At 41.2% G+C, this 21,725-nt stretch overlaps 1 protein-coding gene across 1 annotated transcript in view; it reads right to left on the reverse strand.

Moving 5' to 3' along the window:
- Positions 1–6,298: 6,298 nt before the first annotated feature.
- The window catches only part of LOC106600617 (glutaredoxin domain-containing cysteine-rich protein 1), a 43,652-nt gene continuing 28,225 nt past the window's right edge, over positions 6,299–21,725 (reverse strand). The window contains exons 3-5 of the mRNA XM_082973102.1: positions 11,387–11,626; positions 10,791–10,856; positions 6,299–6,706 (exon numbers count right to left, since the gene is read on the reverse strand). Coding sequence (XP_082829228.1) covers positions 6,527–6,706; positions 10,791–10,856; positions 11,387–11,626 — 486 coding nt within the window. The 3' untranslated portion in view covers positions 6,299–6,526. The remainder of the gene's footprint in view (positions 6,707–10,790; positions 10,857–11,386; positions 11,627–21,725) is intronic.

Here is a 21,725-nt window from a genome sequence, read left to right on the forward strand (position 1 = left end):
ACCTTGCCATAAGGCAAAAGTGATAACTATGTGGCTTGGGGAACAAAACATCGATATTTTGGGTCTATGGCCAGGAAACTCCCCAGACCTTAATCCCATTGAGAACTTGTTGTCAATCCTCAAGAGGCGGGTGGACAAACAAAAACCCACCACTTTTAACAAACTCCAAGTATTTATTATGCAAGAATGGGCTGCCATCAGTCAGGATGTGGCCCAGAAGTTAATTGACAGCATGCCAGGGTGGATTGCAGAGGTCTTGAAAAAGAAGGGTCAACACTGCAAATATTGACTCTTTGCATCAACTTCATGTAATTGTCCATAAAAGCCTTTAATACTTATGAAATGCTTGTAATTATATTTCAGTATTCCATAGTAACATCTGACAAAAATATCTAAGGATCCTGAAGCAGCAAACTTTGCGGAAATTAACTTTTGTCCACGACTGTACTTAGGTTGGCGTCATTAAAACTAGTTTTTCAACCACTCCACACATTTCTTGTTAACAAACTGTAGTTTTTGAAAGTAGGTTAGGACATCTACTTTGCATGACAAGTCATTTTTCCAACAATTGTTTAGACAGATAATTTCACTTATAATCCACTGTATCACAATTCCAGTGGGCCAGAAGTTTACATACACTAAATTGACTGTGCCTTTTTAAACAGCTTGGAAAATTCCAGAAAATTATGTCATGGCTTTAGAAGCTTCTGATAGGCTAATTGACATAATTTGAGTCAATTGGAGGTGTACCTGTGAATGTATTTCAAGGCCTACCTTCAAACTCAGTGCCTCTTTGCTTGACATCATGGGAAAATCAAAAGAAATCAGCCAAGACCTCAGGAAAAAAATTGTAGACCTCCCACAACTCTGGTTCATCATTGGGAGCAATTTCCAAACGCCTGAAGGTACCACGTTCATCTGTACAAACAATAGTGCGCAAGTATAAACACCATGGGACAACGCAGTTGTCATAACGCTCAGGAAGGAGACGCGTTCTGTCTCCTAGACATGAACGTACTTTGGTGCGGAAAGGTGCAAATCAATCCCAGAAGAACAGAAAAGGACTTTGAAGATGCTGGAGGAAACCGGTACAAAAGTATCTATATCCACAGTATAATGAGTCCTATATAAACATAACCTGAAAGGCCGCTCAGCAAGGAAGAAGCCACTGCTCCAAAACCACCATAAAAATAGCCAGACTACGGTTTGCAACTGCACATGGGGACAAAGATCATACTTTTTGAAGAAATGTTCTCTGGTCTGATGAAACAAAAATAGAACTGTTTGGCCACAATGACCATTGTTAAGTTTGGAGGGAAAAGGGGGAGGCTTGCAAGCCGAAGAACACCATCCCAACCGTGAAGCACGGGGGTGGCGGCAGCATGCTGTGGGGGTGCTTTCATACAGGAGGGTCTGGTGCACTTCACAATATAGATGGCATCATGAGGAGGGGAGGTGTGGATCTATTGAAGCAGCATCTCAAGACAACAGTCAGGAAGTTAAAGCTTGGTCGCAAATGGGTTTTCCAAATGTACAATGTCCCCAAGCATACTTCCAAAGTTGTGGCAAAATGGCTTAAGGACAACAAAGTCAAGGTATTGGAGTGGCCATCACAAAGCCCTGACCTCAATCCCATAGACATTTTGTGGGCAGAAAAACTATAAAAGCTGGTGCGAGCAAGGAGGCCTTCAAACCTGACTCAGTTACACCAGCTCTGTCAGGAGTAATGGGCCAAAATTCAACCAACTTATTGTGGGAAGCTTGTGGAAGGCTACCTGAAATATTTGACCCAAGTTAAACAATTTAAAGGCAATGCTACCAAATACTGATTGAGTGCATGTACTCTATTCTTCTGACCCACTGGGAATGTGATGAAATCACCCCGCTCCTCCGCTCTCTCCACTGGCTTCCAGTTGAAGCTCGCATCCGCTACAAGACCATGGTGATTGCCTACGGAGCTGTGAAGGGAACGGCACCTCCATACCTTCAGGCTCTGATCAGGCCCTACACCCAAACAAGGGCACTGCGTTCATCCACCTCTGGCCTGCTGGCCCCCCTACCTCTGAGGAAGCACAGTTCCCGCTCAGCCCAGTCAAAACTGTTCGCTGCTCTGGCACCCCAATGGTGGAACAAGCTCCCTCACGACGCCAGGACAGCGGAGTCAATGACCACCTTCCGGAGACACCTGAAACCCCACCTCTTTAAGGAATACCTAGGATAGGATAAAGTAATCCTTCTAACCCCCCTTAAAAGATTTAGATGCACTATTGTAAAGTGGTTGTTCCACTGGATATCATAAGGTGAATGCACCAATTTGTAAGTCGCTCTGGATAAGAGCGTCTGCTAAATGACTTAAATGTAAATGTAAATGTAAAATGAAAGAAATAAAAGCTGAAATAAATGATTCTCTCTAATATTATTCTGACATTTCACATTCTTATAATAAAGTGGTGATCCTTACTGACCTAAAACGAGGATTTTTTGCAAGGATTACATGTCAGGAATTGTGAAAAACTGAGTTTAAATGTATTTGGCTAAGGTGTATGTAAACTTCCGACTTCAAGTGTGTGTATGTATATATGTGTGTGTGTGTGTGTGTGTGTTCATTGATTTTGTAAGATTTCTCTTTGGTTATGGAATAACTGCTGAAGGACTTCAAATACATTTATTTATATTTTTTGTTGTTGGCATTTCCCTAAGCTTCAATTTTTTATTTATTTAACTAGGCAAGTCAGTTAAGAACAAATTCTTATTTTCAATGACAGCCTAGGAACAGTGGGTTAACTGCCTTGTTCAGGGGCAGAACAACAGATTTGTACCTTGTCAGCTCGGGGATTTGAACGTGCAACCTTTCGGTTACAAGCCGCCCAGCCGACTAATTTAAATTATCTGAAAAGCATGTCATGCAGATTGGTGTTCATAGGCTATGCGCGCATCTTCATTCCCTGTGGATGAATGTGGGCAATCGGACTTTGCAGTTATAGGAATGAGGCTCTGGAAACTATAAGAAAAATCAGTAGCCTATGTGGTGACGTCAATTAAAACAGTCATATTCAACCAGGCTTCAGATTAACCAACCATTGAGAAACATTACGCTCAGCATCGCGGCAGGGACAAGTAGGCTTCTCCTACGGAGAAACAATTGTCCACTATGGCACATCAGAAAATGCTGAAAAAGGACACACGACATTCAAGGTTTTTTGTTATTAAATGTCGTGTAACATATTTAACCAGGCTTTGAGAGTGGGCGCGCTTCAATGTCATGCCATTCCAAAGTCAGTTGTGCTTCTGCCCATGTTGTCATTTTCTTTCGTCTCCTTTTCGCCCTTAGGTAATATAATGTGTTTTTAATGTGGGATTAACAGCGCCTATAAAACAGCATGATTACATATGTATTGTTTTGCAAACCTGTAGGAAATAACCAAAGGCGCACACTCTTGAGATAATCAACTGTTATCAATATATGCGTAGGCCTATAGCAACGCCACCAACAAACTGTTGTGTAGAGTAGATTGGACAGGTTATGCTATAGGCATTGTTAGAATTTTTATTAACTGTTTTTCTCTCCAAGATCTAACCTAGAGATGGGGGCGCAATAGACCATGATCGGGCATGCTATTGGGTTTCTTTCATCTCCACGACTCAATGTCCTTACATTATTCCACAATCTTAGATTGTGATTAAGAATCTATTAAATCAATCGGATTATGCTACACATCCCACCGAATGTATCAGGCATATCATGAGCCGTTGTCGAGTTGGAAAAAAATGATTAGCAGTCAGTGTGGCATCTATTAAAGTCGTGTTGAGAGTGAAAGTGATGCGCCTTGCTCTTTGCTTTTAGCTTCTCTACAGTGCTGCCTTGTAGAGTCATGTTCAAACAGCATTGTACAGGGCTATGACAGCGTAGAGAGATCCTCGCCGCGGAGATGCTTTTCTTCATTTATTTGTCACTGGATGGCAGCCAGACCGAGAATGATGACACCCATCCAAAAAAATACAGGCAACAGAAGTGGAGATAAAAAGGTACCACCTGTCTCACACAGTATAATTGTGTTACTCTAAACATGCAAGTTTAATACTGGCTTTTTAAAATCTGCTATTGAGTTGCAAGGTATTATTGATGTATAAAGAAAGTGTACTCAGAAGCAGTGTTGTGCACACAAGTCTCAAAGGCACAACTCTGTAAATGGGTCCCTCTTCTTTATCCTCAGGGTAAGAGATGGAGTTGCAATCAAAGTCCTTTCAGTGGCTTGAATAATTTAATGGTAACCTAACTAGTATAAATCTGTTGGTGACTTATACATTATTAAGCTGCCTAACAGTAAGCTTGGTTACTCAGTGGTCCTGATGCCTAACATCCTATGTCTATGGAATCCAGGGGCGAAAATCTGATATCAACTTTGGGGGGGACAATTACATGAAATTTTCTCAAGAGCAATTCCTGAGGGGGACACCAAAAGTAGTGCTGTAACACATAGCCTACATTGTAATATGGTAAATGTATATTGAGGAACCAAAGAAATAAGGTGTTTGCCGTACTCCTAACTACCGGTACCCAAAACTACACAACTATTCACAACAGCAATACCATTGCCTTTAACAAATCTTAGTTCAGTCACCAGTTTAAGTTGAGAGTGGGGGTATCCATGGCATTTTCCAATTATGTTCCTATTTTACAAGTCAAAAAAATTGAGAACCTTTCATAATGTTGCCAAACAAAGACTCAACAAACTTACCTGAGACTCCGTCTCTGCCAGTCTGTCCCTGCATATCTGTCCCCAACTCTGCTTTCTGTGTGCCATCTGTTGCCTGCTCTGCCTAATGACATCATTGTGAAACATTTCCATTAGAATTTCATTTCTTTCTTATGAACATTTTATCAACTAGTCTTTGAGATATTAGGCCACTAGGGTTCTTACTTTGCGTTTTGGTGTACTGAAAAATACTCTGATGTCCGTCTTTTATTTTTCTGCCATTTTTCTACCTGGCTGGCTGGCTACACACACACACAGTGTGTAGGTTATTTACAGTAGGAGATGGGCTTCTATCATCTTATCTTTTATCATTCTATTTGGGCTTCGATCTAAAAGGTAGCTAGCAAATGTGAAACGGATTAAAATGACAAGAGTTGACAGCTGTATGAGTTCACCATTTACACAACATATGCTGCAACCTTTTGTAATTGTAATAGTTTGTTTCATATTGGCTGGCTTCCAACAATAGCTGAATTTGCAAAGCAAGCGAGCACCAATTCCGTTTCAGTGGTGTTTGCTATAATCTTTGCTACCCGGGTTAAATAAAATAAATAAATAAAAGTTCCCTTGCGACAATTTAGCTTTTGCAACGAGACCATTAAATATATTTAAGACAATGGTAGAAGAAGAGTGTAGTTCTGTTCAGTTTGGACTTAAGTTTATCGCTAACCTTATCACAGGGACTTTGAAGCACTAACTTACAGTAGACACGACCCCTCTGTTACCTTGCCAGTGGATCAAACCATTGTGAGGAAAAGGGTGGGGGGGTCGCAATCTTTTGAAACTTAAAAACGCGCTATTAAGTGTCTATAATCAGCACAATTGCTTTCATTGCGTATTATTAATATTATTTAAATTACATAGTTATGTTTCAGTGATATATTGGGGGGGACAAATCATACTTTTCCCAGGATGGGGGGGTCGTGTCCCCCCCGTCCCCCCCGGGATTTCCGCCCCTGATGGAATCTGTTATGCTTCCATTGTTTCTATGCACACATTTCCAATACTATTAAACTGGAATTTGCTTTTACTACTTCCTCTATTTTATGACTGTAAGGAAAGCGCTTTTCTCTCATCCTAATAAACATTTATATTTTATTCTACCGGAGCTTTAAACCAGAGCTTCTAATATTATCCCTTTATTTTTTACCTACATTTATTTAAGTGGAGTGGCCCAATAAAGTGTACACAGAATACTTTACTTTCCCTCTCTGCTCCTTTATCCTGTTCCATGTAGGCCATAGGATTAGGGATGAAAGCTTAATTATCTAACAAACTTCAGGTCATCAGGTCACTACTACACTGTTACATATCAGTGATTGTCTTACACCTCAATGACCAACCCTAGATTATCCTGGTGGAGTCCTAGACTGACCTTGTATTTTTTTGTTCAACTTATTGTTTCCATTTAAATGGGGGGGGGGGGGGGGCAGCTTGATACATTTTAGGACAGGCTGATGAGAATGTCATGTCATATGAAGGAAAATTCAAACTTAAAATGTGTAATTGATCAATTAAGTGTACATGTGCCACAGATAAAACCCATTTACAGACAATTTTATTGACAATCTCCCATGGAGGATAAACCGTGGTGTGAAAAACCAAGTCTTATCTCTGACACAGTCCAATCCGTACAGTGTCCATATTAGGACAGCCTCAGTCTCACTTGGACTTGTATTTCTGGCTGTCCTAATATGGACACCATACATTGTGTGGACTTGGTGAAGGGTCTGGGGAAGGGGGATATTTCGATCAGGCACTTAGAGTTATCATTGGCTGCAGCTGGAACAGGGCTGCAGGCCATTCTCGTTGCACCAGGTGCACTTCAGGGCTTTGAACGAGTCTGTGAAGCAGTTGCGGAAAACTGACAACTTGCTACCATGGCACATGGGGCACGGGACGAAGGCAAAGCCCCCACAGGTCTGGCACGTGTGGGGGTGCTGTAACTTCTGGGGGAAAACACACACACAAACAACCATTGTGAGAGCAAAATTGTTATAATACTGTAATTGCATCAAATGGTTGTTTTATGCAACGGAATAGAGGGTTCTTATAACTCTATTGTGTCTGTGTGAACTGAAAGTGGGCCTCTGGGAGATTGAACACTGACAGAAGATTTACTATGTCTTTGGGTGATAAGCCTAACAAGACCGCATTCCATAGCATGAGTTAATGTGTCTGTACTGGGGTACCAGGGGGAGATGGCTCCAGTATGGAGTTGGGGGGCCAGACCCTTGGTCTCTACACAATGAGAACAGTCTTTACAGCAGATACTGTCTGCTGTGAATTATTAGTGACCCATTCCATACATCTGTTGTTTGTCATGAACATCCAGGAGGATGGACTTTGCTATAAAATGCTATGGCTCAAATACACTCGATGGGCTCTCAACGAATCACCTATGGAAGGGTTGTTGACAAGCTCTATTACTGCAGTAATTAAATAATAAAGTTTGATTGTTTTGAAGAAATTTTAAAGTCTCCTTTTGATTACAATAATTCCATGACACAAGTCATGCCACCGGCTGAATTGAAAGCTAATTAGCATAGTTCTGTAGTGTATGTAAGGGTTTATGTGCATCGCTGTATGCCTAATTGTGCTCTTTACTTTGAAAGCTTGTCAACATGGCCTTGTATTCTGCTGTTATTTTCCCTGATAGGAAAGGTGTTGTTATCCGCACCTCACAACCCTGAGCTGCACATTCCACTCCCCTTCCCCCACACTTGGAGCCTGAGAGTCTAGGGGGTACCATAAACCTGCCTCTCAAACTCTCCCTGACCTGTGTGACCTGTGCCACGATACGTTGCTAGGGATGTTACTAGGGGGCCGGACATCTGCCCATCCTCTTGACTATACAGGTCACACAATACCTGCAGTCTCCCTCAAGCAGCATCTCTGTCTCTGCCCATCAACAACTTACTCATATCTCTGGACTTGTGAGATGGTGTGTGTTGTGAGTTGTGTGATATGTATATATTGCTCTAAATAGTTAGTTCAGGGACTATATATAATTTATACAGTCCTTTATTACTGCTCGTGATATCATACGTACAGTATATTCATTGCCTTTCATTTCCTTCAACAGAACCACTACTTTTCCCACTTTTCATTCCCATGTGCATCCCCATGACCATCATCCTTAGTGGGTTTAAATTCAGTGTCTTGCAAAAGTATTCATCGCCCTTGGCGTTTTTTCCTATTTTGTTGCATTACACCCTGTAATTTAAATAGATTTTAATTTTGATTTCATGTAATGGACATACACAAAAATAGTCCAAATTGGTGAAGTGAAATGAAAAAAATTACTTGTTTCAAAAAATTTAAAAGAATTTAAAACGGAAAAGTGGTGCATGCATATTGTCACGTCCTGACCAGTAATAGGGGTTATTTGTTATTGTAGTTTGGTCAGGACGTGGCAGGGGGTATTTGGTTTATGTGGTTCGGGGTGTGTGGCTATGTAGAGGGGTGTTTGATTTATGTATTCTGGGGTTTTTGGGCACTGTTCTATGTTAGTGTATTTCTATGTTCTGTCTAGTCTAGTCTATTTCTATGTTTAGTTTATTGGGGTTGGACCTTCAATTGGAAGCAGCTGGTTATCGTTGCTTCTGATTGAAGGTCCTATAAGTAGGAGTTTGTTTTCATGGGTTTTTTGGTGGGAGATTGTGCTGTGTATAGCTCTGTGCCTTACCGGCTTGTTATTTGTCGTTGTGTATTTTGTGTACGTATTTATTTTGGTTTACCTTCTTTGTCCGTTTAAATAAAAGAAGATGAGTGCACATTTCCCCGCTGCGTCTTGGTCCACTTTACCCTACGACAACCGTGACACATATGTATTCACCCCCTTTGCTATGAAGCCCCTACTTAAGCTCTGGTGCAACCAATCACCTTCAGAAGTCTCATAATTAGTTAGATTGCACACGTGAACTTTTATTAAGTGGCACATGATCTGTCACATGATCTCAGTATATAAACACCTGTTCGTTCTGAAAGGCCCCAGAGTCTGCAACACCACAAAGCAAGGGGCACCACCAAGCAAGTGGCACCATGAAGACCAAGAAGCTCTCCAAACAGAGGGGAAAAGTTGTGGATAAGTACAGATCAGGGTTGGGTTATAAAAAAATATCAGAAACTTTGAACATCTCACGGAGCACCGTTAAATCCATTATATAAAAAATGAAAGAATATGACACCACAACAAACCTGCCAAGAGAGGGCCGCCCAGCAAAGCTCACGGACCAGGGGGCATTAATCAGAGAGGCAACAAAGAGACCAAAGATAACCCTGAAGGAGCTGCAAAGCTCCACAGCAGAGATTGGAGTATCTGTCCATAGGACCACTTTAGGCCGTACACTCCATAGAGCTGGGCTTTACAGAAGAGTGTCCAGAAAAAAAGCCATTGCTTAAAGAAAAAAATAAGCAAACGTGTGGTGTTTGCCAAAAGGCATGTGAGTGACTCCCCAAACATATGGAAGAATGTACTCTGGTCAGATGAGACAAAAGATTTGCTTTTTGGCCATCAAGGAAATCGCTGTCTGGCTCAAACCCAAAACCTCTCATCACCCGAGAACACCATCCCCATAGTGAAGCATGGTGGTGGCAGCATCATGCTGTGAGGATGTTTTGCATTGGCAGGGACTGAGAAACTGGTCAGAATTGAAGGAATGATGGATGGCGCTAAATACAGGGAAATTCTTGAGGGAAACCTGTTTGTCTTCCAGAGATTTGAGACTGGGATGGTGGTTCACCTTCCAGCAGAACAATGACCCTAAGCATACTGCTAAACCAACACTCGAGTGGTTTAAGGGGAAACATTTAAATGTCCTGGAATGGCCAAGTCAAAGTACAGACCTCAATCCAATTGAGAATCTGTGGTATGACTTAAAGATTGCTGTACACCAGAGGAACCCATCCAACTTGAAGGAGCTAGAGCAGTTTTACCTTGAAGAATGGGCAAAAATCCCAGTGGCTAGATGTGCCAAGCTTATAGAGACATACCCCAAGAGACTTGCAGCTGTAATTGCTGCAAAAGGTGGCTCTACAAGGTATTGACTTTGGGGGTAGGTGAATAGTTATGCACGCTCAAGTTTTCCGTTTTTTGGTCTTATTTCTTGTTTGTTTCACAATAAAAAATATTTTGGATCTTCAAAGTGGTAGGCATGTTGAGTAAAGGTCTTCCCTGTGGCTCAGTTGGTAGAGCATGGTGTTTGCAACGCCAGCATGGTGTGTGCAACACCAGGGTTGTGGGTTGGATTCCCACGGGGGGCCAGTACAACAACAAAAAAATGTATGAAATGTATGCATTCACTACTGTAAGTCGCTCTGGATAAGAGCGTCTGCTAAATGACTAAAATGTAAAATGTAAATCAAATGATACAAACCCCCCCCCCCCAAAAAAAATCAATTTTAATTCCAGGTTGTAAGGCAACAAAATAGGAACAATGCAAAGGAGGGTGAATACTTTTGCTAGCCACTGTAAAGTTCCTGTGGGGGTAACTCTTGGTCTGCTTTATTTCCCTCTAACCGGGGGCGGTGTCAATGAGTCACAAACCAGTAAAATACATAGAGCCGGGTCGCTCTTTTTCAAAAACGTTTTCACAGTAGTATGTCTGTCAGTGCCTTTGCTCTGTTTGAAACACTTCAGTTCTCACAACCTCAATTTTTGATATGACCCTCACCTGTGTGTGAAAAAATTGGTTGGATGCAGAATCAATAACAAGCCTTCCATTATTGATGGCCATTTATTGATGCCCATTCATCATTTGTCAGTTCACTGATGTATTATTGATGCCATATCACTGTCGCTGAGTAGGCCTATATGGTATATCAGAATGATCAATACTATTTTCCTATACTGTGTTTCATTTATGTTTATTTTAATCATATTTAATTGCAAACATATTGGAGTATTTTTGTAATTTGAGGCGTCAGAGGCATCAGTTGAAACATGACATTGAATTTGTTAATAACTGTGCAGTTACCAGTGTTATTACTGAATATATTGTATCTGTTTGGTGGTAGTTGATTAAAAATTACCTCAATTTTGGCCAGACGATCCTGAAGTTCTCCTGATTCATTCATGTCCAATATTTTCTCAGCACCCTGCAAAGTTATTATCATAGTGTAAGATGCATCATGTCATTACTAGACCTTTGAAAATTTCATAGCTAATATATTCATAACACTTCGATAGGATCAAGGTGGATCAGTGCTTGACTTGGACCGAAATAGGGACCGGTACTAATTTTGTGTGTCGGTACTCTTTATACTTTTGAGCTAATAATTCAATAAGAGGTGCAGGAACTCAATCAGTTGAAAATTTGACGTGCCGGTACTCAGCTGCAGTGAGCTCCTACCCAAGTCAAGCACTGAGATGGATTGTATATTTTGTTTGATGGTAAAACATGCTATAATGTTTCACAATAGGACGTTTGTCATTTCAAATGTCAACATTATTCATAAAGTGTCTCAGTGTAGGAGTGATGTATCAGGTCCCTCTGTACATGTAATCTTATTCATTATGATATAAAAGACCATACTGATTCTAAATCAGCACTCCTAGTCTGAGATGTTTTATGAATACAGGCCCAGGAATTGTAAAATGAGTTGTATGACCAAGTGAAAACACTGACCCCGAGATAGTGTCCATCGATGAACACGACTGGTAGCGAGAGAGGTTCGCCCACACGCTTGCATCGTTCTTCCAGGTCCTTCCCATACTCACAGTCCAGGGCTATATTCTTCTCCAGAAACTTGACCCTGTGGTTTGAAAAGATCTTCCGGACCAACTCACACCGTTCAAACGTGGTCCTTACCACTCGAAAGCTGGTGGTGTAGATCACTATCCGCCCAAATTCTAGTGTCAACTCGGGCTTGTAAGGAAAACACACAAAAAGGAAATTAGATACTGTATGTGATCAACCTTATACACTCCCCTACATACAGTATTTATTTCTACAGTGAAGTTAAAACATTTAATTTGGCACTATACTCCAGCAATTTGGATTTTACATCAAATGTTTTATGAGGTGACAGTATAGAATCTCACCTTTTATTTAAGAGTATTTTCATACATATCTGTTTTACCAGTTAGATATGAATGCACTTTATGTATCTAGTCCCTCGATTTGAAGGTGTCATAAGTATTTAGACAAATTCACTTGTAGTGTATTAAATTTAGTAAAAAGTTTAGTATTTGGTCCAATATTTCTAGCATGCAATGACTACATCATGCTTTTAAAAGATTTGTCATGGGCCCTCAAATCCTCAAACAGTTATACAGCTGCACCATTGAGAGCATCTTGACTGGCTGCATCACTGCTTGGTATGGCAACTGCACCGCCCTCGATTGCATGGTGCTACAGAGGGTGGTGCGGACAACCCAGTGCATCACTTGGGCCGAGCTCCCTGCCATCCTGGACCTCTATATCAGGTGGTGTGAAAGGAAGGCCCGGAAAATTGTTAAAGTCTCCAGTCACCCAAACCATAGACTGTTCTTTCTTCTTCCGCACGGCAAGCGGTACAAGTCTGACACCAGCAGGCTCCTGAACAGCTTCTATCCCCAAGCCGTAGACTGTTCTCTGCTTCCGCACAGCAAGCAGTACAAGTCTGAAACCAGCAGGCTCCTAAACAGCTTCTATCCCCAAGCCATAAGAATGCTAAATAGCTAACAAAATGGCTACACAGATATCTGCATTGACCTTAAATATGCACATCCCCACACACTCTACTGTATGCACATTCTACACACACACTCACTCACTCACAATGACACTCCAAAACACACAGACACACACTTCATTTGCTCACACACACACCACAACACGCACACACATTCATACTGACTCTACACACACAAACACACAGTCGCATACGATCATCATATACGCTACTGCTACTCTGTTTATCATATATCCTGATGCCTAGTCACCTTACCCCTATACATATAAATAAAATAAAACAATGTTTTAAGTGAAATATTAGCTATTGTCTGAAGCTGAAAAAGACAGGAAATCCAAAAGCTAATTTGACCTATGCACTAACAAGGCTTTTCATCATAATCAGTTTGACTACTGCTAGAGTACTGTGGCTTTATTGATCTACTATTGATCAACAACAGATGTACTCACACTGGATGGGTTGATTAGGATTCTAACCTTCTCTCAAACAGCCTAATACATACTCTTACAGTAGGTTTATCCCATTAATGAACTTGGTAATGTAAAAATGTTTTTTTCCTTAGGAACATTCCTAGAAAGTCATGCCACCAAACAGTATTGCTGTGCATTAAAACTATTTTAAATTGCATAAAACAACATGGCTGTCAATGGCAGCCTACAGTGGTTAGTTTTCAAAATGGTACAGCTCTTTAACAGTTTAAGCAACTGACACTAGACCAACTGTAAAAGGGTCTTACAGTTACATAACTAGTTTATGAACTATATAATGATTTAAATGTGCTTACATTTACACAAAATAAATTCATTTACCACAGTACCTAACTTCCCCCATGATGGATTTTCTGAATACAGTCACAAAACAGTTACCAACATATTAAAATAAAAAGGAACTACATATTTTCTTTAAAAAATCTATTTTGATAAGTATACTGCTCAAAAAAATAAAGGGAACACTTAAACAACACATCCTAGATCTGAATGAATGAAATAATGTTATTAAATACTTTTTTCTTTACATAGTTGAATGTGCTGACAACAAAATCACACAAAAATAATCAATGGAAATCCAATTTATCAACCCATGGAGGTCTGGATTTGGAGTCACACTCAAAATCAAAGTGGAAAACCACACTACAGGCTGATCCAACTTTGATGTAATGTCCTTAAAACAAGTCAAAATGAGGCTCAGTAGTGTGTGTGGCCTCCACGTGCCTGTATAACCTCCCTACAACGCCTGGGCATGCTCCTGATGAGGTGGCGGATGGTCTCCTGAGGGATCTCCTCCCAGACCTGGACTAAAGCATCCGCCAACTCCTGGACAGTCTGTGGTGCAACGTGGCGTTGGTGGATGGAACGAGACATGATGTCCCAGATGTGCTCAATTGGATTGAGGTCTGGGGAACGGGCGGGCCAGTCCATAGCATCAATGCCTTCCTCTTGCAGGAACTGCTGACACACTCCAGCCACATGAGGTCTAGCATTGTCTTGCATTAGGAGGAACCCAGGGCCAACCGCACCAGCATATGGTCTCACAAGGGGTCTAAGGATCTCATCTCGGTACCTAATGGCAGTCAGGCTACCTCTGGCGAGCACATGGAGGGCTGTGCGGCCCCCCAAAGAAATGCCACCCCACACCATGACTGACCCACTGCCAAACCGGTCATGCTGGAGGATGTTGCAGGCAGCAGAACGTTCTCCACGGCGTCTCCAGACTCTGTCACGTCTGTCACGTGCTCAGTGTGAACCTGCTTTCATCTGTGAAGAGCACAGGGCGCCAGTGGCGAATTTGCCAATCTTGGTGTTCTCTGGCAAATGCCAAACGTCCTGCACGGTGTTGGGCTGTAAGCACAACCCCCACCTGTGGATGTCGGGCCCTCATACCACCCTCATGGAGTCTGTTTCTGACCGTTTGAGCAGACACATGCACATTTGTGGCCTGCTGGAGGTCATTTTTTGAGCAGTGTATATTGAACAAAAATATAAATGTAACATGTGAAGTGTTGGTCCCATTTTTCATGAGCTAAATCAAAAGATCCCAGAAATGTTCCATACGCACAAAAACCTTTTTCTCAATGTTGTTCACAAATTTGTTTACATCCCTGTTAGTGTACATTTCTCTTTTGTTACAATTATCCATCCACCTGACAGGTGTGACATATCAAGAAGCTGATTAATTACACAGGTGCACCTAAAATGTGCAGTTTTGTCACACAACACAATGCCACAGATTTCTCAAGCTTTTAAGGAGCGTGCAATTGTCATGCTGATTGCAGGAATGCCCACCAAAGCTCTTGCCAGATAATTGAATGTGAATTTCTCTACCATAAGCCACCTCCAACATCGTTTAAGAGAATTTGGCAGTACGTACAACTGGCCTCACAACCGCAGACCACGTGTAACCACACCAGCCCAGGACCTCCACATCCAGCTTCTTCACCTGCGAGATCGTATGAGAACAGCCACCCAGACAGCTGATGAAACTGTGGGTTTGCACAACCAAATAATTTCTGCACACTGTCAGAAACTCTCAGGGAAGCTCATCGGCCTGCTCATTGTCCTCACCAGGATGTTGACCTGACTGCAGTTCCATGTTGTAACCGACTTAAGTGCTCACATTCGATGGCCACTTGCATGCTGCAGAATTGTGCTCTTCACAGATGAATCCCGGTTTCAACTGTAACAGGCAGATGGCAGACAGTGTGTATGGCGTCGTGTGGGCACATGGTTTGTGATGTTAACATTGTGAACAGATTTCGCCATGTTGGAGGTGGGGTTATGGTATGGGCAGGCATATGCTACGGACAATATCTAGCAACTTCGCACAGCCATTGAAAAGATCAACTCTATGTGAAGGAGATGTGTTACGCTGCATAAGGCAAATGGAGGTCCCACCAGTATTCCAAGTCATGTAAAATCCATGGATTAGGGCAGGGGCGCAACTTTCACTGGGGACGGGGGGGCATGACCACCCCCACATTCTGAAATTGCATATTTGTTTCCTCCTCCTCAGTTTTATCATTGCACTGTGATACAAAAGGCAGCACCGGTAGATCTTGGACCATGCGGACGCCACAGAGAGGTCGGGTAGGCTGTTTTACAGTTTCAGCCGGCAGAATTATAGGACCGCATGGACACCACAAAGCGCGTGGACAGGCTGTGTGTAGCTTTTGAAAGGCTGGCGTATAGGATGAGCATGGGAGAGACGAACAGATGCAGCTGCTGTCTGTTGCGCATTTTCTCAGAATTGTAAAAGCAAGCAGAGCAGAAACTTGACTGATCTAGCCTCTACAGGATTGCCCCCCACCCTGGACATAGACATATCTGATATGAGCAGAAAGCTTAAATTCTTGTTAATCTAACTGCACTGTCCAATTTACAGTAGCTATTACAGTGAAAAAATACCATGCTATTGTTTGAGGAGTGCACAATTATGAACATGAAAATGTATGAATAAATTAACCTGTTGGGGCTAGGGGGCAGTATTTGCACGGCCGGATAAAAAACGTACCCAATTTAATCTGGTTACTACTCCTGCCCAGTAACTAGAATATGCATATCATTATTGGCTTTGGATAGAAAACACCCTAAAGTTTCTAAAACTGTTTGAATGGTGTCTGTGAGTATAACAGAACTTATTTGGCAGGCCAAAACCTGAGAAGATTCCTTACAGGAAGTGGCCTGTCTGACCATTTCATGCCCTCCTTGATCATCTCTAACAAATACAGGGGATCTCTGGCATGACGTGACACTTCCTACGGCTCCCATGGGCTCTCAGAAGGAGGGAAAAAGCTGAACGATGTAATTCCATCCCCAGGCTGAAACACATTAGCGCGTTTGGCAAGTGCTCTATCAGAGGGCCATTAGACTGAGGCTCGTGCATGAGGGGATAGCATGCTTTTACTTTCACTCTCTTTGTAATAAAAAACGATTTCCCGGTCGGAATATTATCGCTTTTTTACAAGAAAAATGGCATAAAAATTGATTTTAAACAGCGGTTGACATGCTTCGAAGTACGGTAATGGAATATTTAGAATTTTTTGGTCACGAAATGCGCCATGCTCGTCACCCTTATTTACCCTTTCGGATAGTGTCTTGAACGCACGAACAAAACGCCGCTATTTGGATATAACAATGGATTATTTGGGACCAAACCAACATTTGTTATTGAAGTAGAAGTCCTGGGAGTGCATTCTGACGAAGAACAGCAAAGGTAATAACATTTTTCTTATAGTAAATCTGACTTTGGTGAGTGCTAAACTTGCTGGGTGTCTAAATAGCTAGCCCTGTGATGCCGGGCTATCTATTTAGAATATTGCAAAATGTGCTTTCACCGAAAAGCTATTTTAAAATCGGACATATCGAGTGCATAGAGGAGTTCTGTATCTATAATTCTTAAAATAATTGTTATGCTTTTTGTGAACGTTTATCGTGAGTAATTTAGTAAATTCACCGGCAGTGTTCGGTGGGAATGCTAGTCACATGCTAGTCACATGCTAATGTAAAAAGCTGGTTTATGATATAAATATGAACTTGATTGAACAAAACATGCATGTATTGTATAACATAATGTCCTAGGGTTGTCATCTGATGAAGATCATCAAAGGTTAGTGCTGCATTTAGCTGTGGTTTTGGTTTTTGTGACATTATATGCTAGCTTGAAAAATGGGTGTCTGATTATTTCTGGCTGGGTACTCTGCTGACATAATCTAATGTTTTGCTTTCGTTGTAAAGCCTTTTTGAAATCGGACAGTGTGGTTAGATTAACGAGAGTCTTGTCCTTAAAATGGTGTAAAATAGTCATATGTTTGAAAAATTGAAGTTTTTGCATTTTTGAGGTATTTGAATATCGCGCCACGGGATTACACTGGCTGTTGAGTAGGTGGGACGCAATCGTCCCACCTAGCCCATAGAGGTTAACTAGGGGTCATTTAGGCAGTCTTGATACAACAATTTGAACAGATATGCAATGGTTCATTGGATCACTATAAAACTTTGCACATACACTGCTGCCATCTAGTGTCCAAATTGCGCCTGGGCTGGAATAATACATTATGGCCTTTCTCTTGCATTTCAAAGATGATGGTATGAAAAAAATACAAAAAAACGCATGTTTTTTTCTTTGTATTATCTTTTACCAGATCTAAAGTATCATTTTAGGCGAAAATTTAAAAAAAGGGGTGGAACCTTAAGAGGCTAGCTGGCAAGGTAACTGTTTGACAGAAAAAAAGTACAGTGCCTTGCAAAAGTATTCATCCCCCTTGGCATTTTTTCTATTTTGTTGCATTACAACCTGTAATTTAAATGGATTTTTATTTTTATTTCATGTAATGGACAAGTCCAAATTGGTGAAGTGAAATGAAAAAAATTACTTGTTTCAAAAAATGTGGAAAAATTCAAAACGGAAAAGGTGCGTGCATATGTATTCACCTCCTTTGCTATGAAGCCCCTAAATAAATCTGGTGCAACCAATTACCTTCAGAAGTCACATAATTAGTTAAATAAAGTCCACCTGTGTGCAATCTAAGTGTCACATGATCTGTCACATGACCTCAGTATATATACACCTGTTCTGTAAGGCCCCAGAGTCTGCAACACCACTAAGCAAGGGGCACCATGAAGACCAAAGAGCTCTCCAAACAGGTCAGGGACAAAGTTGTGGAGAAGTACAAATCAGGGTTTGGTTATAAAAAAATATCCGAAACTTTTAACATCCCACGGAGCACCATTAAATCCATTATTAAAAATTGGAAAGAATATGGCATCACAACAAACATGCCCACCAAAACTCAAAGACCAGGCAATGAATGCATTAATCCGAGAGGCAACAAAGAGACCAAAGTTAACCCTGAAAGAGCTTCAAAGCTCCACAGTGGAGAATGGAGTATCTGCCCATTGGACCACTTTAAGCCGTACACTCCACAGAGCTGGGCTTTACGGAAGAGTGGCCAGAAAAAAGCCATTGCTTAAAACCTGTTGGGGCTAGGGGGCAGTATTTGCACAGCCAGATAAAAAACGTACCCGATTTAATCTGGTTACTACTCCTGCCCAGAAACTAGAATATGCATATAATTTGTAGATTTGGATAGAAAACACCCTAAAGTTTCTAAAACTGTTTGAATGGTGTCTGTGAGTATAACAGAACTCATATGGCAGGCCAAAACCTGAGAAGATTCCATACAGGAAGTGCCCTGTCTGACAATTTGTTGTCCTTCTGTTGCATCTCTATCGAAAATACAGCATCTGTGCTGTAACGTGACACTTTCTAAGGCTCCCATTGGCTCTCTAAAGCCGCCAGAAAGTGGAATGGGGTGTCTGCTGTCTCTGGGCAAAGTACAACATCTCTGTTTGTGAGTGGTCAGCCTGGGGACAGTGAAACTGAGATGCGCGTTCATGAGAATTCAATTTTTTTTTCTTTCAGCCTTTGAATGAATACAACGTTGCCCGGTTGGAATATTATCGCTATTTTACGAGAAAAATAGCATAAAAATGTATTTTAACCTCTTGACGGTCGCCTAGGATAGGGGGCGCTACAGCGATTTTTGAATAAAAATCGTGCCCATTTTAAACGGCCTCCTACTCAAACTCAAAAGCTAGGATATGCATATAATTAATACTTGTGGATAGAAAACACCCTAAAGTTTCTAAAACTGTTTGAATGGTGTCTGTGAGTATAACAGAACTCATATGGCAGTCAAAACCCCGAGACAGATCGTAACAGGAAGTGGAATTCTGAATTGCGGACTCAACTTCATCACGTTGCCTATTAATCACACCGTGAGCTATGGTTCATTGAGCACTTCCTATTGCTTCCACTAGATGTCCCCAGTCTTTACAAAGTGGTTTGAGCCTTCTACTGTGAAAACTGACACAATGAGTGTCTGTGGAACGTGGTAACATGAGGAGGGCCATCACCATTATGACACCGGCGCCCCTGGCTACCCTCCCCTTTTGAAACATTTTGAAAGACAAAGCAATCGTCCCCCTTGAATCTTATTGGAGCTCTGGTTGAAAAAGGCCCTAAAGATTTATGTTATACAACGTTTGACATGTCTGAACGAACCTAAATAAAAAAAAAATGCATTTTGTTGAGAGAGAAGTCCCGCGGCCGACGGTACTTTTGGAGCAGCCTTCAGAACGCGCTAACAAGAACAAGCTATTGGGATGAACTTTTTCGAACGAAAATACATTTGTTGTGGACCTGGGATTCCTGGAAGTGCCTTCTGATGAAGATAATCAAAGGTAAGGGATTATTGACAATAGTATACAAGACTAGATTTGATATTGTTCCAAGATGGCGCTGACCTGTATTGCTAGCCTATTTTTCTGAGTATCGCATCCCCTTTTATCGCAAAGTGTGATTACCAAGTAAAGTTATTTTTAAATCTGGCATTACAGGTGCTTTCAAGAGATATTCATCTATAAATCTTAGAATGACAATATTACATTTTAAAAATGTTTTCGAATAGTAATTTAGTAAATTGTAGCGCTGTTTCACCAGATGCATTTGAGGGAAAATAGTTAGTCAACGTCACGCGCCGATGTAAAATGCTGTTTTTATATATAAATATGAACTTTATCGAACAAAAGAATGCATGTATTGTGTAACATGATGTCCTAGGAGTGTCATCTGATGAAGATTGTCAAAGGTTAGTGCTGCATTTAGCTGTTTTTTGGTTATTTGTGATGCATGTGGTTGGTCGGAAAATGGCTATGTGGCTACTTTTACGATATACTCCTCTAACATAATCTAATGTTTTGCTTTTGCTGTAAAGCCTTTTTGAAATTGGACAACGTGGTTCGATTCAGGAGAGGTGTATCTATAAAACGATATAACATAGTCCTATATTTGAAAAATATATATATAAAATTTTGTTATGCTAATGGCGATAGGATTTTTCACTGGATGTCCATCCCGAGCCCGACCAGGGGTTAAACTTTTCCACATGAACCTAGATCCCACACTCCACTTTCAGGTCAATTAAAGTGTAACTCCCAAATAGCCTATACAGGTTTGATTTATCATTAACATTGATTAATCAATGAAATGTGCTTTTGCAAGCTCATTGAGTCCAACTCATATGTCACTAATCCAGTATTGATGGTTCATTAACGTTTTTAAATAGATTAAAATCGTCTTTGCAGCTTCCACCGAATCAAAAAACAAACTTAGAAAAAAACGAAACTTTTTTTTATATAATGTGCAAGCTGTCAGAGGGGGTGGTTCCCAGTCCCCCGCTAATTGGTTAACCTCCACCCATTAATGGATTTATCACTGACCTTATCAGCGATACAAACCCTAACTATGCCATTAGCGGAAAAACAGCAGAAATTGCGATAAACGCTCTCCAAAATCAACCATCGGGCGCAGGCATTGTAAAGGTTCTCTCCACTTTAGCCCTTATGTATCGCCATCAAAGATTGGCATCGGTCCAGTACAGTAGTGCTCAGCGGAAGCACGAGCAAGAAATGGCTGATGAAGTGATAGGTGGAGAGAACCGGCAACTAATGACAACAGCAGAAAATTTAAATATTCTGCTAGCCGAGGACCTGCGTTTGAAAACGGAACAATTAAAAGTAATTGCAAATACTTATGACGTTGAACGAGCACAAACTCTTCAACAAAATCGTATTCTACAGGAACAACTCGATTTAGCCAAAACTAAATACGATGTAGTCCACTCCAAACTAGATACATCTGTCAAGTTATCTACAAACAGGAGCGCGCAATTTGATAACATGCATTCAGTTTTGATGACTGTTACTCAAAGCAATAATGTTCGAGTCCAAATGCTGCACAACAAAGACGATCAGTTAATGAACACAATGACTAAATTGGATGACAAATCAGCAGAACTCATTGAAGTCGCTGTACAAATTAATGATGAGAGAAATCAAGGTGATGAAGATGGAAATATTAATTTCTAAACAAGCGGAGGAAATCTCATCACTGAATCTCTCGCTCCGAACTCAATACCTCTACCTGCACACCATGACGGAGCAAGTGCAACACTCGTGTCTAAAGTCAGTACTCTAAGCACTCAAGTGGACTCTGCAATGCAGCAGAATACCACACTTAGGTACCATCTGGAGGAATTCCAGAACGGTCACGTGCTACAGCGTGACTACCCAACCAAGCAACCTGAGCTTGGTACTCAAAGGAGTGAAGACGGAAGAAGGTTTCAGACTTTGCCTTCCTCATGTGTCACTCAGTCTTCTCCTTTTGGCCATTCGGCACAGAGTAATATGGTCAGCCAAACAACACTAAGACGTTCCTAGCAGTCATAGAGGACGC

The sequence above is a fragment of the Salmo salar genome, chromosome 03 (assembly GCF_965601325.2).
Source record: "Salmo salar chromosome 03, fSalSal1, whole genome shotgun sequence".
NCBI classification, from domain to species: Eukaryota; Metazoa; Chordata; class Actinopteri; order Salmoniformes; family Salmonidae; genus Salmo; species Salmo salar.